At 44.3% G+C, this 21,549-nt stretch overlaps 1 protein-coding gene across 1 annotated transcript in view; it reads right to left on the minus strand.

Moving 5' to 3' along the window:
* Positions 1-21,549, minus strand: part of LOC309584585 (polycomb group RING finger protein 3-like) — a gene marked incomplete at its 3' end in the record, with an annotated part of 221,660 nt that overhangs the window by 59,383 nt on the left and 140,728 nt on the right. Inside the window, exons 4-6 of the mRNA XM_082300680.1 lie at positions 11,551-11,606; positions 10,433-10,543; positions 5,873-5,961 (exon numbers count right to left, since the gene is read on the minus strand). Of these exons, the coding sequence (XP_082156806.1) occupies positions 5,873-5,961; positions 10,433-10,543; positions 11,551-11,606 (256 nt within the window). The remainder of the gene's footprint in view (positions 1-5,872; positions 5,962-10,432; positions 10,544-11,550; positions 11,607-21,549) is intronic.

Here is a 21,549-nt window from a genome sequence, read left to right on the forward strand (position 1 = left end):
ATAGGGTTTTTTTCACTTTCCTCCGAGGACAATTCTTTCCGAACCTGGTGGGGGAGGGGTGGCTGTAACCTGCCTTCTATCAGAGGACGTTCATTTTAGATGTTCCTCCGAATTTGTCTCAAACTGGGACACTGAATAGGTTCCAACGAGTTCAGAAGCAGCCTAGGTCAAGGCCCAAGTGAGATATCTAATATGAAACCCTGTCAGGACCTTGAGTTCATTAGCCTCCCCTCTGGGGGTTTGGTTGTCTGGGCTCAGGGCCAATTTTGATAAGCAGCTGTATGACCATGAAACTGTTGTGAATGAAGAGTTGAGAAAAAGCTTGAAGAATTTTCAGTGGGAGCTCACACTGCTCCATTTAGCAACATTATTTAAGCTGAAGATCCCGTCCTTGGTTGGTCCCCTTGCATGAATCACAGAATCAAGTAGGTTGGAAAAGACCTCTGAGATCATGGAGTCCAACCTATGACCGAACACCCCCATGTCAACTAGATGATGGCACTAAGTGCCACATCCAGTCTTCCCTTAAACAGCTCCAGGGACGGCGACTCCACCACCTCCCTGGGCAGTCCATTCCAATGTTTATCAACCCTTTCTGTGAAGAAATTCTTCCTAATGTCCAACCTAAAGCTCCCCGGTGCTCCTTAAGACTGTCCCCTCTTGTCCTGTCACTAGTTCTCTGGGAGAAGACACTGATCCCCATCTGGCTACAATCTCTTTTCAGGCAGTTGTAGAGAGTGAGAAGGTCTCCCCTGAGCCTCCTCTTCTGCAGGCTAAACAACCCCAGCTCCTTCAGGTGTTCCTCATAAGACTTGTGCTCCAGACCCTTCCCCAGCTCTGTTGCCCTTCTCTGGACATGCTGCAGCACCTCAATGTCTTTCCTGAACTGAGGGGCCCAGAACTGGACACAGTACTCAAGGTGCGGTGTCACCAGCGCCAAGTACAGGGGAAGAATGACTTTCCTGGTCCTGCTGGCCACACTATTTCTGATACAGGCCAGGATGCCATTTGCTTTCTTGAACATCTGGGCACATGCTGGCTCATGTTCAACCAGCTGTCGACCAGCACACCCAGGTCCTTTTACAGTGGGCCGCTTTCCAGCCACTCTCCCCCAAGCCTGTAGTGTTAGAGCTGTGGGGCCCAAGTACAGGACTTTGCCTTGATGAACCTCATCCAGCCTATCCAGATCCCTCTGCAGAGCCCTTCTACCCTCCAGTGGATCAACATTCCTACACAACTTGCTGAGGATCTGCTCAATTGCCTCATCCAGATCATCAATAAAGAGTTTAAACAGGATTGGCCCCAATACTGAGCCTTGGGGAACACCACTAGTGACCGGTCATCAAACAGATGCGGCACCATTCATCACCATTCTCTGGGCCCAGCCTTCCAGTCAGTTCTTAACCCAGCAAACAATGCACCTATCCAAGCTGTGGGCTGCCAGCTTTTCCCAGAGAATGCTGTGGAAGATGGTGTCAAAGTTTCTGTTGAAGTCCAGGTAGACAACATCCACAGCCTGCCCTCATCCACTAGGTTGGTCACCTGGTCATAAAAGGAGATCAGGTTGGTCAGACAGGACCTGCCTTTCCTAAACCCATGCTGTCTGTGTCTTATCCCTTGGTTGTCCTGTATGTGTCACGTGATCGTGCTCAAGATGACCTGTTCCATAACTTTGCTGGACACTGAAGCCAAGCTGACAGGCCTGTAGTTCCCTGGATCTTCCTTCTGGCCCTTCTTGTGGATGGTTGTCACATTGGTCAACCTCCAGTCATCTGGGACTCCCTCTGGTTAGTCAAGACTGATGATAAATGATGGAGAGTGGCTTGGTGAGCTCTTCCGCCAGCTCCATCAGTACCCTTGGGTGAATTCCCTCCAGTCCCATAGACTTGTGAGTGTCTAAGTGGCTCAGCAGCTCACTAATTAATTCCTCCTGGGTTGCAGGGGGTTCCTTCTGCTCCCTGTCCCTGTCTACCAGCTCACCAGGCCAGTTGTTGTGAGGATTACTGGTCTTACTGTGGAGGGCTGAGGCAAAGAAGTCATTAAGTACCTCAGCCTTTTCCTTATCTTTGGAGACTATTCCCTCCCACATCCAATAAAGAATGGAGGTTTTCCTTGGCCACCATTTTGTTATTAATATATTTTAAAAAACCCTTTTTATTATCCTTTAGAGAAGTGGCCAGATTAAGTTCTAACTGAGCTTTTGCCTCTCAAATTTTCTTTCTGCATATCCTAACAACATCCTTAAACACTTCCTGAGTTGCCTGCCCCTTTTTCCAAAGGCAATAAATCCTGTTTCTTTCCCTGAGTTCCTGCAAAAGCTCCCTCCTGTCATGAGATACATTGCAGCCATGCCTGTGCCTGGCCTAGACCCTGACCCACAGATTGGACTTCCTGGCTTGATCTTTGGCCTGTTTTGTCGCTACAGACTTGGCTTGGTAATCACTGGACTGTGTATTGAGGGAGGTATCTTTTCAGCTTTTTACCGGCTGGCGCTTGTAGTTCAATGCCTTAGAAAGCCTCGAGCAACCCAGAGAGGTAGCACGGGCAATCTAGCATTTTAGTAGCTCTAAAATCGGTGCCTGTATCAGCTGCAAAGCAAATACCACCAGCAGAAGCAAAGAGGGAGAAATACAGCTCTTGACTCGCCTAATTTCCCGCAGTTAGAAGCTTTCAAAAAGAAACAGACGACAAGAGATGTTCACAGAAAGAGTTGCAAAGCCAGAGAGGTAGATCCTCCCTTGATCTCTTTTATGCGGAGAAGGGGAAAGGGGACGACTGGGGGCGGACCTGGGGTGACCGGCCAATCAGACAGTGCTAAAGAGTTTGAGTTACATTTGGTTTTGCCCGCCCTTGGAACAAAGGAGTTCAGAGCACATGGCAGAGGCAAGTCCTGGCTTGTATTGGGGAGAGGGAGGGGAAGCTCAGAACAGGCAGCAACAGTGTATGACCTTAGTTACTGTCATCTCTAGACCTGAATTCAACTTAATGATTTTACTTTCTGGCTTAACCTTGGACCTACCTCATTACTAAAGATTTTCCTGATGATCACCACTGTGACTGAATCTGTTCACTGTCACCAGAGCTGCTATGCTATCCTTATTCAGGTATTGTGGGGCTGAATCCCTTTTTGGTGAGGTCAGTGCCCCTGTCTGCCTTGCTGTCACTCTTGGCTCCTGGCTTCCCTGCCCCTATGGATTAGCAGTCTGTCCTTGCTGCTCCCTGACAAAACCATTATCACTTTTTAATGACTGTTTCTAATTGACGTGGTGTCCTGGGGTGACTGTATGATACTGTATTCCCTATCGTCTGCCCTATGCCAGACATGAATCCTGTGCCTTTCTGTGTCTTTAAGCTGTTTCTCAGGAGAGGGGGGAGAGAAGCCAGGCAAATTTTCAGAGCGATTTGTGCTCAAGGACACACACTCCCCTGCATTCTGCTGCTGCAAAGCCAAGGAAAGCATCTTCCTGGGTGTTTTTCTCAGCTCTCGGCTCTCTGCAGCAGGGAAGAGAGTGGCATTCTCTTGGTTTTTTGCTAGTTTTTTGTTCGTTAGCTAAAGCACAGAGCCCTGGGACTTTGGTTTCTTCTTCTTCTCTTCTGGACTGTTCAGCAACACCAGAACATACCAGGAGGCCCTACACCACAGCCTGGAGGGGCCAAGGCCGAACCCCAGCTCCGAAGAGGAGAAAGCCACACCCACAAAGGACTTTGAATTTTACCAGGTTCTCTCCACAGCGAGAGGTTTTATTATTTAGCATTATTTTCTTTTTTTCCCGTGCCTGCGTGCACTCTGCTTGTTAAATAAAACTTACTTTTTCGCTTTCCTCTGAGGACAATTCTTTCCGAACCTGGTAGGGGAGGGGTGGCTGTAACCTGCCTTCTATCAGAGGACGTTCATTTTGGATGTTCCTCTGAATTTGTCTCAAACTGGGACACGTGGGTAACCCAAACTGTTTTTGTATTCCATACCTATCTGTGCCCAAAATTTTTACTGTCTCTTTAAGACCCCGCAGCAGGGAAACTGGGGGAGAGGGGGTATGTGTGGTAACACAGGTGCTTTTTAAGTCTGCTCAAGCAGGCAGCTTGTGCTCTTTTGTGGAGTGGTTTCTGCCTCACTGACTTCTTGGTCTTTGCTTAGGCAGAGAGTTTTCCCTTTTTGGGTTCTCTTCATTTTTTTCTTTCCTTGTCTTGGAGAGACTGCAGTTAGTGGTTTTGCACTGCCTGGAGGCAAATTCCACAGGTGCCTGTCTGTCACCAAGCAGGGCAGCCCTGCTCCAGCAAGCTGGTCCAATTCAATTGGCCCCCACTCCAAGAGAGACGATTATGGAAGCAGACGCTCTCTCTTTCATGGCAGCTTTTGCTGAAGGCAGGAGCTCCGCTTTGAAGGTGGTTGTTTTGGGTTTGCAATGGTAGACACTCATAAAGACTGCATTTCACAATTAGAAACTGTTTCAAAGTGAACTTTGCAAATTCTGCCAGCAGTGAGAAAAAAAGCAAGGAAGTTCCTGGGATCGGGCCACCCTGTGCTGGTGCCAATGGACTGGTCCCCTCCCCCCCATCCACAGTGCAGAGCACAGCAGCAGCACACCAGGGGAGCCCAGCAAACAGCAGGAGGAAGAGGCGAGAGGTTGCACAGACCCCACACGATCTGGCAAGTCTTCATCTGCCGCTAGAACTGCTCTGTAGGCTCCTGCCTTTCTCGGTAGGGGTTTCTGCCATCTTGTCCCTTTGTTCCTGGGACCACGCAGTCGCCTGAGGGCACCATCTTGGAAGGGAAGGGTGTGACATCATCTTCCCTTTCTCTTTCAAGCCATGTGGCCACCTCTAGCAGGTGCCGTCTTGGGAAGGGTATTTCCGGTATTTCGGGTCTCTGTTCCCATGGGGTTTGTGAGATTAAGCAGTTTTGTATCAAGCAGTTATTTACTGCTATTTTTTTGCCTATTGCTGTTCCATTTGTTAGTAAACTGATCTTTTTTTCACTTATATCCACTCGTATTCATTCCTTATTGGTGAAAAGGGATTGGTTGGAATTAAGGGGAGGTAACTAATTTTAGAGTTCCCACCTCTTTAAATTGTCTTAAACCAATACATTAATCTAACATCTGAATCCAGTAACATAGTTTAATATTTAAGGCATGTTTTTAAATAATATTTTGAAAAAAATTACTGATGCAAATGATAAAACACATTTTTGAAGTTCAAAAGATTATATGGGGGAAAAGGGCCTTTTGATCTCTGTCCTTCAATTCCTTCTTCTTTTCTTCATCTGTTTTTTTATTTAGTCTAAGGTCTTTAGGATAAGTTTTATTCTGTGCACTTAAATGATCTGATACAAAGCGCAATCCATCTGAATATAACCATTGCACTATCATTAAATGGAAAATTAACCCAAATTTAATTTACTTTGGACAGTTATCCGGGAAACATGAAGGCAGTGACTTCTGTATTCCAATAGCAAGTTTCACACTCAAACACGTTTTGTTTGAAACATGACACTAAATACTAAGTATAAAAATCTTTTCATTCTAATTATTGAAGCATATTCAGTCCTGATGCACCAGAGTTACATGAGAGTAGACTCTCAGATAAAAGGTCCAAATTACTTGAAATCTAGTTGAGATGAAAGCCAACACAGAGTTTAGCCAGTATTCAGGAAACTCAGTTATAACTATCAAACATTAATGAAATTCTCAAAACCATACTTCTCCACAGCTACCTAATTAAAAAAGATGAAGCTCAAGTATACACAAAAGCATGGAAGACTGTTGTGTCTTGTCTCTGTCAGTGGGAACAAAGTTTATCTAAGAAAAATAATAATTTAAAGTGAAAATGCAAAATAAAACTAATAAATGCCCTATATCAGAAGTAAACCCACCTGTTCATCACTTCGATGATAGTCGTTATTTTCTTCTCGTTTTTCTTCAGAAGCTTCTTTGTTTGAATTTTCATCTGGTTTAGTTTCACCTTTCAGAAGAAAGAAGAGCATTACAATAATTGTTATATGTATCAGATGACAGGTAATCCTGAAACAAAGTCAAGACTATAAGACCAACTGTGGGGTTTTTGTTTGGGTTTGGTTTTTTAAGTAATTAGGCTTGTAAGTAATTAGGCATGATCAGCTTTGTGATAAACAGCTATTATAGCATTGGCTTTTGCGGGTAGTGAAATGTAAGAAATATTAAGTATTAGAATATGTTAGGAAATATTATGTGCATGTTAAGAATAACTTTGCTATGCAGGTATTTACTAATTAACATTATAACTAGGATTAAAGTTACAAGATGATTATATAGCTTGAGTTATAAGATACCTATATAATTTGAATTATAACTTTTTATACTATGTAATAGCTAGTATATGGTTAACTAATCGCTTAATGCTTAAAAAAATGGAAAGCCAGGTGGATAATCTCAAAAATAGACAAGAGAAGCAGCAGGATGTGCTAATGAGAAAGGAATTCAAACAGGTTGGACCCAGAAAGACCTAGGAACACCATAACTGTGCATGCTCCAAAGACAAAGTTGAAAAGTTCAAGATGTGAGGAAGACCTGAGCCTTCATCAGAGAAGACCCCAAAAGACCCTCACATCATAATACGCATGCTCTAAAAGGCAAACCAGGGGAGGAAATATGTTAATCCCTTCTTTAAAAAATGTAAATTAGTTCACAGAAAACTATGCATATGCATTGTGGTTTATTAATATGCATGTTAAAGCATATAACCAGGAAGTTTGTGTAAGTGGGGGTGCCTCTGGCTTTGAGCTAAGCACCCTGAGCTGTCCTTTGCTTTAAGTGACCTTTGTCCCCTATTGTCCCTTATTAAATTTATGAAACCCCCCAAAAAAGAGGAGTGGGCTTCGTTTCTCACAGCTTCTTTTGTAGCCAGGAGAAAAGCTGGAAAGCAGCTGTAGTCTTGGTAGTGGGAATGTAGACAGTAATCCAAAGCTTCCCAGAAAATCAGTTCAAGACACTGCTACAAATTTGTCAGGACTCATTCAGTATTCTGTAAAACTGATATGCTTTCCCGACAGTCACAAATTTGAGAATTCTTTTACCCTTTGATAAATACACACACACACATATACATTTTGAGTATAACCACCTGTCTTGGGGTGACTTTATGATGTGTATCCCATATTGCTGCCCTATGCCCAGAAATTAATTTTTGTGCCTTTCTATGCCTTTAAACTGAGCCTGAGAGGGGGAAGGAAAAACTGAGTAAAACTTTTTCAAAGCAGTTTGCAGCTTGTTCAAGGTCACACAGAGAGACTTTTTTTTTTCAGCTGCGGCAAGGGAGGGAGGAAGCACCCGGCTTGCTGCTCCCTGAGTCAGTTTTTTGGCCAGTTTCAGCTTCTTTTTCTCCAGAGAGAGACTGAGAGTTGAATTTTTTTTTCCTTCCCTGAAATTTCAGATTTTCTCCCTTCCTTTTCTACTGGACTGCTTCAATATCAGAACACATCGGGAGGAATTTCCACCAAACACAGAGGGTCTGGCCCTGGGCCAAGCCCCAGCTCCGAGGAGACCAAAGGGAGGACTCTAATGCTTTCCCAGGTTTTTTTCTCCACAGTGAAAGATTTTATTATTTAGCATTATTTTCCTTTTCCCGTGTGTTTGTTAAATAGTTTCTATCTCTTTCACTTTCCTTCGAGGAAAATTTATTTTCCCCGAACCTGGTGGGGGAGGGGTGGTGACCTGCCTTCTCTCAGAGGATATATTTCTAAATTTGGCCAAACCAGAATACCACCACAGCATTTCTATCACAAAATTACACTTAACATTAACAATTTCTGAAGTTAATGCAATTTATGGTCGCAATAAAATGAACCTTTTCTTATCATAGTTCCCACACAGATACTACTGAAGATCTTCACCAGGAACACAGTACAGCCATCTGAAAGAACACCTTCTATAAACAAGTGTGATGTAAAACAATATGGGACTTAGATGGTGAGTTTGAAATACAGGACTCCTTTAACATAAGCCATAATGTAATTACTACAGGTTTTTTTCACTTTCCTTCGAGCCCCACATTGGGCGCTACTAAATTTGTACCGGTTTGGCCAAATTTAGAAATATATCCTCTGATAGAAGGCAGGTCACCACCCCTCCCCCACCAGGTTCGGGGAAAATAAATTTTCCTCGAAGGAAAGTGAAAGAGATAGAAACTATTTATTTAACAAACACACGGGAAAAGGAAAATAATGCAAAATAATAAAATCTTTCACTGTGGAGAAAAAAACCTGGGAAAGGATTAGAGTCCTCCCTTTGGTCTCCTCGGAGCTGGGGCTTGGCCCAGGGCCAGACCCTCTGTGTTCGGTGGAAATTCCTCCCGATGTGTTCTGATATTGAAGCAGTCCAGTAGAAAAGGAAGGGAGAAAATCTGAAATTCCAGGGAAGGAAAAAAAAAATTCAACTCTCAGTCTCTCTCTGGAGAAAAAGAAGCTGAAACTGGCCAAAAAACTGACTCAGGGAGCAGCAAGCCGGGTGCTTCCTCCCTCCCCTGCCACAGCTGGGGAAAAAAAAAAAAAATCGCTATCTCTGTGTGACCTTGAACAAGCTGCAAACTGCTTTGAAAAAGTTTTACTCAGTTTTTCCTTCCCCCTCTCAGGCTCAGTTTAGAGGCATAGAAAGGTACAAAAATTAATTTCTGGGCATAGGGCAGCAATATGGGATACACATCATAAAGTCACCCCAAGACAGCATCTTAGTATATAGATTAATAAAAATTGGGTGTTGGCTGCTATGCTCGACTGCAACTGCTTTTGCAAGACAAGAAGCCTAGCCCTGGAAGGGGCTATAATGATCAGTGAATAGGAGATGGTATACCTAACGCTAACTGGTCTTGAAAAGAAAACCAAGCCTGAGTGGACTAAGATGATAAGGGAAAGGAATGTGACCTAATGAGTTTGGCTAACCACTTTTCTGCAGGACAAGGGCTTAGCCCCTATGGGCTAAGCGATAAGAAGGAAGACGCCTGCTAACTGTCGTTTTAATGACAAATAGAACTGTCACAAAAGGTACAAAAATGTAATAAGAGAATAGGAACATAATACACAATTATAAATGAAGTATAACTAATATAGCAACAAAGTGTGTAATAGTAAAATTGTGTGTATTAGCAAAATAGGTGTGTGATAAATGTATTAGATAAGAATAGTGTGCCGTGTTTGTAACCCTAAGATAAGGAAACCACAACTTATGTAAGACCCCAACCCCTTAAGATTGTAAGTTTTAGATAAATGAACAAAAAGGGCAGATGCCGAACTTGTAAATGTATAAATAACCTCTGTAAGATGAACATGGTGGACAAGCATATGGAGGTTTTAACCCCTGCGTGCTCCCCTGGCTGGGCCAATAGAGGTGTGCTTTACTTTACAGTACCTTACTGTGGAGTAGATTTCTTTGAATCAAGTTCTAAGAGGTGAGTTCTTGTATATAGTTGTCCTAGTTGACCTAGGTGACCCAAAATCGTGTATTCCACGCGTCAATATGCGAAGTCTGTTTACTGGCTCTTTAAGACCCGGAGTCAGAAGCAGAACCTCTGTATTTCACCCCGGTTCACGGAAGGGGAAGGCGTACTGAGTCCCTTTAAAACCGGGAACGGACACACGGAGCTCTCTCTTTTGTTGTCTCCGTGCCCCGGAAGATTTCGCAATACCTTCACCACTGCCGCCTGCTGGGGGGGGGAGGAGGGGGCTTGTCAACTGCTGCCCGCAGCCGCCCGTTGCTGGGGGTTAGACCCACTCCACAAGTTTCCAGCCACTGCTAGCAGTCCACCACTTTTTCGCTGCCATGCCGGGAGGTCGTAGCCGCTTCATAAATTTTCAGCCGCTGAGGGGATCGGCCCTGCAACTGCCGGGAAGTTTCTTCCAGCGTTTCGGCAGCATTGACTCCCTTCGGACAAAATAGTTTTTCCAAGTTTTGTTTTTTTCCCTTCCGTTGTTTGGGGGGAGAAGGGAGCTTTAGAACCGCGGAGGCTCGTTTGCCGTGTTTCCTTTGTTCTCTTTCGGCCGTGTGGCCCAGAGAGGGGACTCTGCCATTTTTGTCTGTGTTCCCCAGGACAGTTAGGGGGACCTCCGCATTTATGGGTTAGGGTTGAACCATTTGCCTTTGTATCTCGGTTATTGCTGTTTTCTTTTAGTAAACTGTTATTTTTTCACTTATATATCTTCGTATTTGTCTCTCCTTATTGGTAGAGGGGAGAGGTTGAAAACTAAGGGGATAGAACTTATTTCAGAGTTTCCACCCCATAAAATTTCCTTAAACTAAGACAATAGTCCAATTTATAAGCACAAGAAAGCCTTGTACAATATCACACAACAATAATGAGTGATAATATATATTAGCTAGACACCTACCTCTGACAGATCCTTTCAGCAGCTTAATGGCAGTCTGTGCCCCCACCCCAAGACAGAATAAACATAAAGACCATTTACCATTGCGATGTGAATCTAGATGTTGTTTTGCAGAGCATGTCTCCCCTTTGATGTCCCCTGGTACTTCCATACCCAGTTTGTGATAGAATTCCCTCTGCTTTTTCATTTCCGCTGTTTAAAATTGTAAATATTAGTTAAGGAATAATGTTCTACCAAAATATTTATCAAGGTATTCCAAAACCTTCCTCTGTTCTGGAAAAGAAGCTTGTCAGGCAGGAAGTGGTATTAGCCCTTTTTGCTACTTCTCTACTTTTGCTGCCATAATTGAGTTAATCAAAATCTTATTCTTGAGAGCCAGAATTCTACCAAGTCATTTGCAGAGCTATTATTACACCATTGTGTTATTACATATAAAATCAATTTTAAATACTTTAGCATACTATGTTTTTTTCACCTTTGATATTTCTGTCTAAAAATATTGGCTTTGAATATTTATCCACATATCGGATTTCCAGTATCCTAGAAACAATTTTAAAATAATATCTTTACCTAAAATTGCTTATAAATGTCCTATAATGTACTCACTTGAGAGCTTAAATGGATTGAAATATTCTACTTAACTAAATGTAGTAACACTGTTGAAAAATAATACTGAACAATTACTATAAAGCATTCATTTAGTTCTACAGATTCATTGTCAAAGTAGATTATAAGAACAGAAATACAAATGTACCCACCAGCAAAGGATTTAAGTACATCTTAGAAGAAAAATTCACTGAAACTCAAAAGTTGTACTACATTACTATTCTACCTCTGAGAAGTCTGCAAAGCTGTCAAAACCGACATGAATATGTACAGTTTATTAAAAAGAATGTATGCAAATTATAGAATGCCAACATGAAAAAGTTGCAGTGCTACCTAAATTTACATATTGTTACTCTTCCCTGAAATAACACCAGCATTTTTCATTCCTGAAGTTTTTTCAGTAATACTGCTAGTACAAGTCTAAAATTTGAAAAAAAGTGAAGTATAGAGAAAAAGTGCTAAAATTGGAGGAAGTGGAGATGGTATTTTTCATCCCTCCATGAACATTTTCCTCACTTCCTCCTTTAATTAATATAAAGGAACTATGTCTAAATCTAATATTCAGTAAAAATACGTGATAGTAGAAAACTTACCTTCTTGGAGGCCTGGCACAAGTTTGTAAACAATATCTTGCATTGTTCTATCATGACTAGCAGGGAAAAAAAAGAAAAATTGAAGGTTTAAATTAGCCATCTTAATTCAAAATATTTCTCTTAAAGAGATTCAGTATTAAATCAACTCTGCAAACCTCTAAAGTCTTGTAAGAAATAAAAATACCTATCTTGAGTAACTGAAATATCAAACATGAGATAACAGCAACAAGGAAAGATTGCAGATAAGGTTCAGTCTAAGATAAGAACTGACAAAAGTTTAACAGAAATGTTAGGAAGGTTGGTCATTATGATGCAAAGGATGGCATCCTGTGAGAGATGCCATAAACCTGGATGTGTTTCAGTAACATAACTCTCAAAATTCCTTTACAATTTTGACAAAAGCATTTTTTATTTCCTGTTTCTAGACACTTGTTTCTACAAACCAGACTGTTTCTTATCCCTTTTAATTAATCTCTTATGTTGCTAAGTTGCTTAATTAACTGTACTGGGCTTTTTCAAAATCACGAGGAAAGACGCCTATAGGGAAAAAGAAGAAGAGAACAAAGGAATGAAAATTTGCATTTGCTCTTATAATCCAACATTTTACCCAAGAGCAACATCATATAGCTCAGCATCCCATCTAGCTAAAAAGGGTGGAACCTTGGTGCCAAAACCCAGGATGATGAGGAATTTGAGATAAGCATAGTAATTGGAAGAGGTGACAGGCAAAACATGGACTGAATTGTCCTGGGTAACCCAAAATGTATTCCATCTCTGTGCTATGCCCAAAATTGTTACTGTCTCTTTAAGACTTGGTGGCTGGAAACGGAACCACGGAGGTCCGTGGGTGCCGGTCTTTTTAAGGTTGGGGTCGCTCAGGCAGAAAGTCTCTCTTGCCTTGCCCTTTCGTTCTCGCGGGGAGGTTGCGATGGTGCACAGCAGGAGCCGCCTTTTGTTTCTCTCTGATCTCCTTTCTTGGCTTAGGTCTCCAAGAAACTGCATTTCGCAATCCTAGGCTGCTTCAGGACAAATTTTGCATATACCTGTCTACATCCGCGGCACCACGCTGAGAAAAACGGAACAGCCCCTGCTCCATACGGTCAGCCCAGCCTGCCAGCAGCGCCCGGTTGAAGCGGTAAGGTACAGAGTCTGAGTCGCCCCAGCCGGCTGCCAGCCGCTTTTGCCGAGGAGAAAGCAAAGTCCCTCCACGAGTTCCAGCCGCCAAAGAGATAAGAGGGGCATTTGGCTGTTTTTGAACTCTAGGTTTTCTTTTTGTTTTGTCCTTGTTCCCTGTTGGTTGTTATTTGGGGGGGAGTTTTTGTAATCGTGGAGGTTTAGTTTCTGTGTTGTTTTTCTCTATTTGTTCTCTCTCTCCACACGAGGTTGTCTGCGGAGGGTGCCATCTTGAGGGGAGGGGGGGGTTGTCTGCCATTTTTGTTTCTCTCTGTTCCCAGGGAGTCCACAGGATTCAGCAACTTTGTAACTAGTGATTATCACTGTTATTTTTTTGCCTGTTGCTGTTTCGTTTTTTTAATAAACTGTTATTTTTTCACTTATATTTACTCGCACCTGAAAGGAATGAGAAGGAGGTGTCTTTACAAACTGTGGGCATGCTGTAGATAAAGCCAGATACTGAGAGGTGAAAGAAGCAATGGGAGGAACCATAAATTCCATAGGAATTCCACTAATTGACACAGATTGTTACTCACTCAAGACTTCGTTAAATCCCTGGACTTAGAGAAAAAGAACAGAGACAAAAGGAAAAAGGAAAAAAAAGGGGGAGGGGGTACACATTAGAAGGGGTTTCTGTATTAGGCAGTTCGGGAAGTCTGTACTCTCAAGTACCTCAGCCAATGGGGAAAGAGAGAGGGAAATGCGGCCGGGAAATTAGGATAAAAAGGAGGCTGCGTCCTCTAACAACTTGAGAGACCCCAGGGGAATGCCCCATGGCCTCTCCCTTTATTTGAATAAAGTAACAGGACTCCTCTGTCTCCTTTTTGGACATAAACCTCTGGTGTTTGTGGATTAATTTTCCTGATGCTCATCTCTCCTTATTGATGATAAGGGAATGGTTAAATCTAAAATGCATTTTGGAGTGTCTGCCCACTTAAATTGTCGTAAACCAAGACAAATTTGGGGCCCAACTAAAGAGGCACGAGAGAGAAAGTGGAAAAATAACAATCTTGATCAAAACATTTTTGTATTAGGTACAGAACTCACTGGTCACCATGCTGCTTGGTCTAATCATGGAGGTGTGGCACCTAAGCTTGCATACTTCTCTGTATATATGGTACAATTTGCCTGAGAAACGGATCTTTTTTGGACCAGGGACACAAACCAAGATTGCTTTGTTGATATACTCTGCAATATCAGCTTATATAAAGATAACATCAGAGGCAGTGAGGATCATTTGGGATGTGTTCTGTTTGCCTGTCCTAGTCTTGGCTGCTACTTCTGGGGGTCTATTAATAATCACACCCAGCATCTTGGGAAAACAGGAGGGAATGATTTTTCCCACCCTTTCACCTCCTTCTCCCCCCTCAGGTCTGACACATCACTTTTTGAGAATGTTGAATTTCCTCTCGATGTTAAAGACACCATATTTTTGCTGCTAATTCCGCTATGTCTCTCCCATATGACCTACAAAACATTTAGAATCAGACTGAGATTTCCAGGGAGGTTTCCCAGAGATTTGCCCCAGTGGTGGAAAATCCTGAGTGGCATGGAACGTGGGAGGATATAGGCCAGATTCTGAAGAAATTCTCTGCCCCAGTAGTTTGGAAGTTCCCCTCTGAACAACTACAGAACCCAGCTAACAGAATATATGAAAGAAAATTGCAGTGGCAGCTCATTGCACTATGCTGGGGCCTGGCTAATGCTTATTGCACACTGCTCGGTACTGTACAGCAGTAGCTGCAGCCAGAGGGGAAGGAGAACAAATCGGCAGACACCATGGTCACTCAGGCTGCAGTTAAACCAGAAAGGCAGCCTAAGCCAATAGCAGTTACCCCTGTCCAGAGGAGAAAATACAAGACCATATCCGTTCGCCCGGTGGATGACAATGGGGAGGCAGCACCCTAACAGCAAGCAGAGGAATCAGAACCAGAAATAATCACTGAATTTTTATCTTTAGAAAATATCCGCAATCTGAGGAAAGACCTCACACAATGAATCGACAAGTCTATATTGAGCTGGTTGATCTGAGTCTGGGACACTGCTGGTGATGGCACAATTTTGGACGAAACTGAAGCGAGGCACTTGGGATCTTTGTTGCATGATGTGGGTATTGACCAGGGTGTTGCTGCCTGTTCTGAGCTTCCCCTCCCCCTCCCAAAGACACTTGCTTCTGCCATGTGCTCCGAGCTCCTTTGTTCTAAGCGCGGGTAAAACCAAATGTAACTTAAACTCTTTAGCAGTGTCTGATTGGCTGGTCACCCCAGGTCCACCCCCAGTCCTCCCCTTTCCCCTTCTCCGAATAAAAGAGACGATTGAGGGGAGGTCCCGCCCTCTCGGCTCAGCTACCTTCCTGTGAACATCTCTTGTTGTCTGTTTCATTTGAAAGCTTCTAACTGCAGGAAATTGAGCGAGCAGAGGGCTATATTTCTCCCTCTTTGCTTCTGCTGATGGTATTTGCTTTGCAGCTGATACAGGTACCGATTTTAGAGCTACTAAAGTGCTAGATTTCCCGTGCTACCTCTCTAGGCTGCTCGAGGCTTTCTAAGGCATTAAACCACTAGCCTAGCCAGTAAAAAGCTGAAAAGATACCTTCCACACAGGGGATCACGAGGAGGCCAGAATGTCTCAGCCTCTGGACGCGACTCTTAGCAAGTGTGAAGGAGAGATAACTTTGCCCAGAAGATCTCCAGCTGCAGCAAGGCCCTTGGAAAACCATGGAGCAAGGAATCCAATGCTTGCGGGAACTGGCTGTGCTAGAGATCCTTTTCTCAGATGACGATCAACCCACTAAGAGTCCAGACATGGTAAAATGTACCATACTGATGTGGCTTAAACTTGCATGACTTGGGACACAGGCATACTCCCAATTCCTAGCGATGCTGCAATGGAATGAGGGAGACAGTGGGTGCTATGATGAAGGCTCCAGACATATAAAGACACTGTCCACACCCTGACATGAGCCCAAGTCTCAGCAGTGGAAACAGACTTGACCAAGTGTATGCAGAAATTGGAAGAGAGAATTAAAGAGACATCAGAAACACAGCAAGGAGCTTAAAGAGGGCCTTTCCCAAGTTTTATCAGTACAGACCAGAGCCCCTGCTATCAGAAGCAAGCATCCCCTTGCTAGGGAGAGGGGGTACACCCCATGAGGTAACCTGTGGTTCTTCCTGTGTGAGCATGGGGAAATATATTGGTTTTGCATGGCCTGGTTTTTGGCAGCGAGGAAGCCACAGAGGTGACTTTTGTGAGAAGCTGCTAGAAGTTTCCACCATGTCCAGCAGAACCAATCCCTGATGGCTCCAAAGATGGATGTGCCACTGGCCAAGGCTGGGCCAATTAGGAATGGCAGTAACACCTCTGTGATTACATATTTAAGAAGAAATCAAAACAAAGGTTGGGGTGCAGTTTTAATTCCAGCCAGAGAAGAGCAGGGTGAGAACATGTGAGACAAACAACTATGCAGACAACCAGGTCAGTGAAGAAGGAGGGGGAGGAGGTGCTCCAGGCGCCAGAGCCAAGATTCCTCTGCAGGCCATGGTGCAGACAATGGTGAAGCAGCTGTCCCCCTGCAGCCCATGGAGGTCCACGGGAAAGCAGAGATTCACCTGCGGCCCTTGGAGGAGCCCCGTGCCAGAGCGGGTGGATGCCTGGGAGGAGGCTGTGATCCTGTGCGAGACCTGCGGAGAGAGGGGCCCTGTTCCCATGCTGGAGCAGCCTGTCCTTGAAGGACTGCACCCTGTGGAAAGAGTGATCCACGCTGCAGCAGTTTGAGGGGTACTGTTGCCTGTGGGATGGACTCATGTTGCAGAAGTTCACAGGGAGCTGTTGCTTGTGAGATGAACTCACGTCAGAGAAGTTCACAGAGAACTATCTCCCATGGGAGGACCCCACAGTGCAGCAGGAGAACGACTCCTCTCCCTGAGCATCAGGAGAAACCACGGGTGATGAAGTGACCATAACCCCTATTCCCTGTCTTCTTGCGCCCCTGGGGGAGGAGGTAGAGCTGGGAAGGAGGGAGAGGTGGGGGGAAGGTGTTTTTAAGGGCCTATTTTACTTCTCATTATCCTGCTCTGATTTTGTTAGTAATAAATTCACTTTATATCCTTAAGTTGAGCCTATTTTCCCTGTGACGGTATTTGATGAGTGATCTCTCCTGGTCCTTATCTCAACTCATGAACCCTTCATTATATTTTCTCTCCTCTGTCCAGCTGCAGAGGGGAGTGAGTGAGCGGCTTTCATGGGTCCCTGGCATCTGGCCAGTGTCAACCCACGACAGGAAGATGTGAGAAGATGGGATGGAAAACCTAATTCTGTCCTAGCAGTATAGGTGTGTAAGCTTAAAGAGGAAACTACTAACAGAGGGAGTTCTACAAGAATGAATATAGTCCAGTTTCCAGTGACTGAGCTGCTAGGCATAGCAGAATGGAGGATGATATATCTGATCCCCTTGAAGGGACCTTCAGAATGTATGCCCAGGGAGGGAACAGTGGCCAGAAACAGAGGGGCCCTATCTCTAGCCAGGTAGAGGCCAGGGAAAATTTGGTCTATTGGATTGTATGGATTGGATGGCCTGGCACATCAGAACCACAAAAATACAAGGCTTTGGTTGACACTGCCACACACTGCCCCTCAGTACATGGGGGCAGAACTTGTTTCTATTGCTGGGGTGACAGGGGGATCTCAGCAGTTGACTCTATTTGAAGTTGAGGTGAGCTTGACTGGGAAGAAGAAACAACCTATTGTGACTGGTCCAGAGGTCCTGTGTATTCTTGGCATAGATTACCTCAGGAGTGAGTATTTCAAAGACCCAAAGGGACATCAGTGGGCTTTTGGGATAGCTGCTGTAGGGACAGAAGACATTAGACAATTTAACACCTTGCCTGGTCTTTCAGAGGACCCTTCTGTCGTAGGACTCCTTAGGGCTGAAGAACAACAGGAACTGATTGCCACCACAACAGGGCATTGTCAGCAATACTGCATGAACTGAGATTCCATGATCCACATCCATAAGATGATTCATGAACTGGAGAGCCAGGGAGTGGTCAGAGAGATTCACTCACCCTTCAATAACCCCATATGGTCTGTGCATAAGTCTAATGGAGAATGGAATCTGACAGAGGACTATCATGGCCTGAATGAAGTCATACCACCACTGAGTGTTGCTGTGCCAGATATGCTGGAACTTCAGTATGAGCTGGAGTGTATCCCAGCTTTATGATGTGTATCCCATATCACTGTTCTATGCCCAGAAATTAATTTTGTGCCTTTCTATGCCTTTAAACTGAGCCTGAGGGGGGGGGAGGAAAACCAAGTGTACTTTTTCAAAGCAGTTTGCAGTCTGTTTTCAAGGACGCAGATAAGACCTCTCTGCGTTCAGCTGCGGCGAGAGAGAGGAGTAGGAGGAAGCACTGCTTGCTTTTCAGACAGCTTTTTCGGCTGCTTTTTCTCCGGAGAGAGACAGAGAGTTGAGCTTTTGTTTTCCTGGGACTTCATTTTTTTTCCTTTTTCTCTGCTGGATGGTTTCAACATCAGAATACATTGGGAGAACTTTCCACTGAGGCTTTGGCCCTGGAGGTGGGCCCACCACCCCATCCCAGCTCCAAGGAGGGGGAGAGAGATCTGTGGAAGGACTCTAAAAATTTTCCCAGGTTTTTCTCTCCACAGCGAGAGGTTTTATTATTTAGCATTATTATCCTTTTCACGTGTGTTTGTTAAATAAATAGGTTTTATCTCTTTCACTTTCCTTTGAGGAAATTTTTTTTTCCCCAAACCTGGTGGGGGAGGGGTGGTTGTGACCTGCCTTCTCTCAGAGGATATATTTTCAAATTTGCCCAAACTGGCACACCAAGGCAGCAAAGTGGTGCCACCATCAACATTGCCAATGTGTTTTTCTCCATTCCTTTAGCAGCAGAGTGCAGGCCACAGTTTGCTTTTACGTGGAGGGTTGTCCAGTACACCTGTAACTGACTGCCCCAGGGGTAGCACAATTCCACCATTTGCCATGGACTCATCCAGGCTGCACTGGAAAAGGGTGAGGCTCCAGAACACTTGTAGTACATCAATGACATCATTGTATGGGGGAACACGGCAGAAGAGGTTTTTGAGAAAGGGGAGAAAATAATCCAGATTCTCCTGAAAGCTGGTTTTGTCATCAAAGTCAAGGGACCTGCCCGAGAAATTCAGTTCCTAGGAGTGAAATGGCAAGATGGATGCCAACAGATTGTGATCAATAAGATAGCTGCTACATCCTCACCGACCAGCAAGAAACACAGGCTTTCTCTAGGTGCCCTGGGTTTTGGAAGGATGCACATCCTGGAGTACAGCCATATTGTAAGCCCTCTCTACCTTGTGACATGGAAGAAAAACAATTTCAAGTGGGGTCCTGAAAAACAACAAGCTTACAAACAGATCAAACAAGAGATTGCTCATGCAGTAGCCGTTGGGCCAGTAAGAACAGGATGTAAAGAACATGCCCTACACTGCAGCCAGGGAGAATGGTCCTTTCTGGAGCCTCTGGCAAAAGGTACCTGGGGAGACTTGAGGGTGACCTCTGGGGTTCTGGAGTCAGGGATACAGAGGATCCAAGGCCTGTTACACCCCAACTGAAAAAGAGATCGTAGCAGCTTATGAAGGTGTTTGAGTTACCTCAGAAGTGATTGGCACTGAAGCACAGATCCTTCTAGCACCCTGACTACCAATGCTGGGCTGGATGGTCAAAGGGAAAGCCCTTGCAACACATCATGCCACTGATGCAACGTGGAGCAAGTGGATTGCTCTCATCACACAGTGAGCTCAAATAGGAAATCCAAATCACCCTGCGATCTTGGAAATCATCACAAACTGTATTGAAGGTGAGAATTTTGGACTATCATTAGAAGAGGAAGAGGAGCAGGTGACACATGCTGAGGAGGCACCACCATATAACCAGCTACTAGAAAGTGAGAGACGATACACTCTCTTCACTGATGGATTGTCATGGGTGTGCTGGCTAGCTCAGTTGGTAGAGCAGCGATAGGGGATACACATAATAAAGTCACCCTAAGACAGTGGGTAACCCAAAATGTTATTGTATTCCATAGCTATCTGTGCCCAAAATTTGTTACTGCCTCTTTAAGACCCTGCAGCCAGAAAATGGAACTGGGGAGCAAGGGGGGAGGGGGGGGGGGGGGCATTGCCGCAGTCCCTTTTTATGTCGGAGGCTTGAAGCAGGGAGCAAGGAGCTCTCTCTCTCTCCTGGCAGCATTTGATGAAGGTGGAGGCTCCACTTTGGAATGTATTGCTTTGGGCAGTTGGTTTTTTTTCTAGGCTTGCAATGGTAGCCACTTCAAAAAAATGAATTTCACAATCAAAAACTGTTTTGGAGTGAACTTTGCAAAATGAGATGGTCCCTGGGGCTGGGTCACCCTGTGTTGGTGCCAACAGACCGGTTTTCGCCCCCAACACGCACAGTGCAGAGGACAGCAGCACCAACACTGGCGAAGTCTAGTGGGTGGCAGGAGGAAGTGGTGGGTGGCAGCACTGAACCCACACGCGCAGGCAATTCTCATCTGCCACTACAACTGCTTTGTAAGCTCCTACCTTCCCCAGAGACTTTGCCGTCATCCTTTTGTCTCCCAGACTGCGCAGTCACCTGCAAAGGCTGCCATCTTGGGGGAAGGGTCAGATGCCATTTTCCCTTTGTCTCCCTACACGCGGTCACCTGTGGTAGGCGCCATCTTGGAAAGGGTATTTACACCATTCTGGGTGTCTCTTTGTTCTTGGGGAGTTCGTGAGATTTAGCAATTTTATTCTAGTAATTATTTACTGTTATTATTTGCCTGTTGCAGTTTTGCTTGTTAGTAAACTGCTATTTTTTCACTTATATCTACTTGTATTTTATTTCTCCTTATTGGTGGAAGAGGGTTTGTCTGCCATTTTCCCTTCATCTCTCCACATGAGGTTGTCTGCAGAGGGTGCCATCTTGGGGGGAGGGTTTGTCTGCCATTTTTGTTTCTCTTTGTTCCCAGGGAGTCTGTGAGATTCAGCAACTTTGTAACTAGTGATTATCACTGTTATTTTTTGCCTGTTGCTATTTCATTTTTTAGTAAACTATTATTTTTTCACTTATATCTACTCTCATTCATCTCTCCTTATTGGTGAAAAGGGAGTGGTTAAAACTGAAATGGGAGGTAACCCATTTTGAAGTGTCCGCCTCCTTAAATCGTCTTAAACCAAGACAGCTCTTATAATCCAATATTTTACCCAAGAGCAACATCATATAGCTCAGAATATCATCTAGCTAAAAAAGGTGGAACCCTGGTGCCAAAACCCAGGATCATGAGGAATTTGAGATAAGGACAGTAATTAGGGGTAACGGGCAAAACATGGAGCAAACAATGCTGGAGAGTGGAATGATTGTGGGTATTTTCTGTTGTTGTGGTGAAGGGAAAAGAGGTGGATTGTGTGTAAATTGTCCACTCTCATTCAGTGCTGTGATTATGTTATTTTGGTTTTCGTGTGGGTAATTTTTTTTGTTGTTGTTTTGCTGACGTGAGTGAGTGTTGTGTTTATGAATGTAGATCTTAATGATAGTTCTTAAATATATGATTCACAGAGGCAAGGGGTGGAATGTATTTGGTTTGCCTGGCAAGGTTCTGGTAGCAGGGGGGCTACAGGGGTGGCTTCACTACGAAGCTGCTGTAAGCTTCCCCCACGTCCAGCAGAGCTAATGTCAGCCATCTCCAGGGCGGACATGCTGCCGGCCAAGGCTGAGCCAATCAGAGATGGTAGTAATGCCTCTGTGATAACATTTTTAAGAAGGATAAAAAGTTATTGCACAGAAGA

The sequence above is a fragment of the Coloeus monedula genome (genome assembly GCF_965178545.1).
Source record: "Coloeus monedula genome assembly, chromosome: W".
NCBI lineage: Eukaryota > Metazoa > Chordata > Aves > Passeriformes > Corvidae > Coloeus > Coloeus monedula.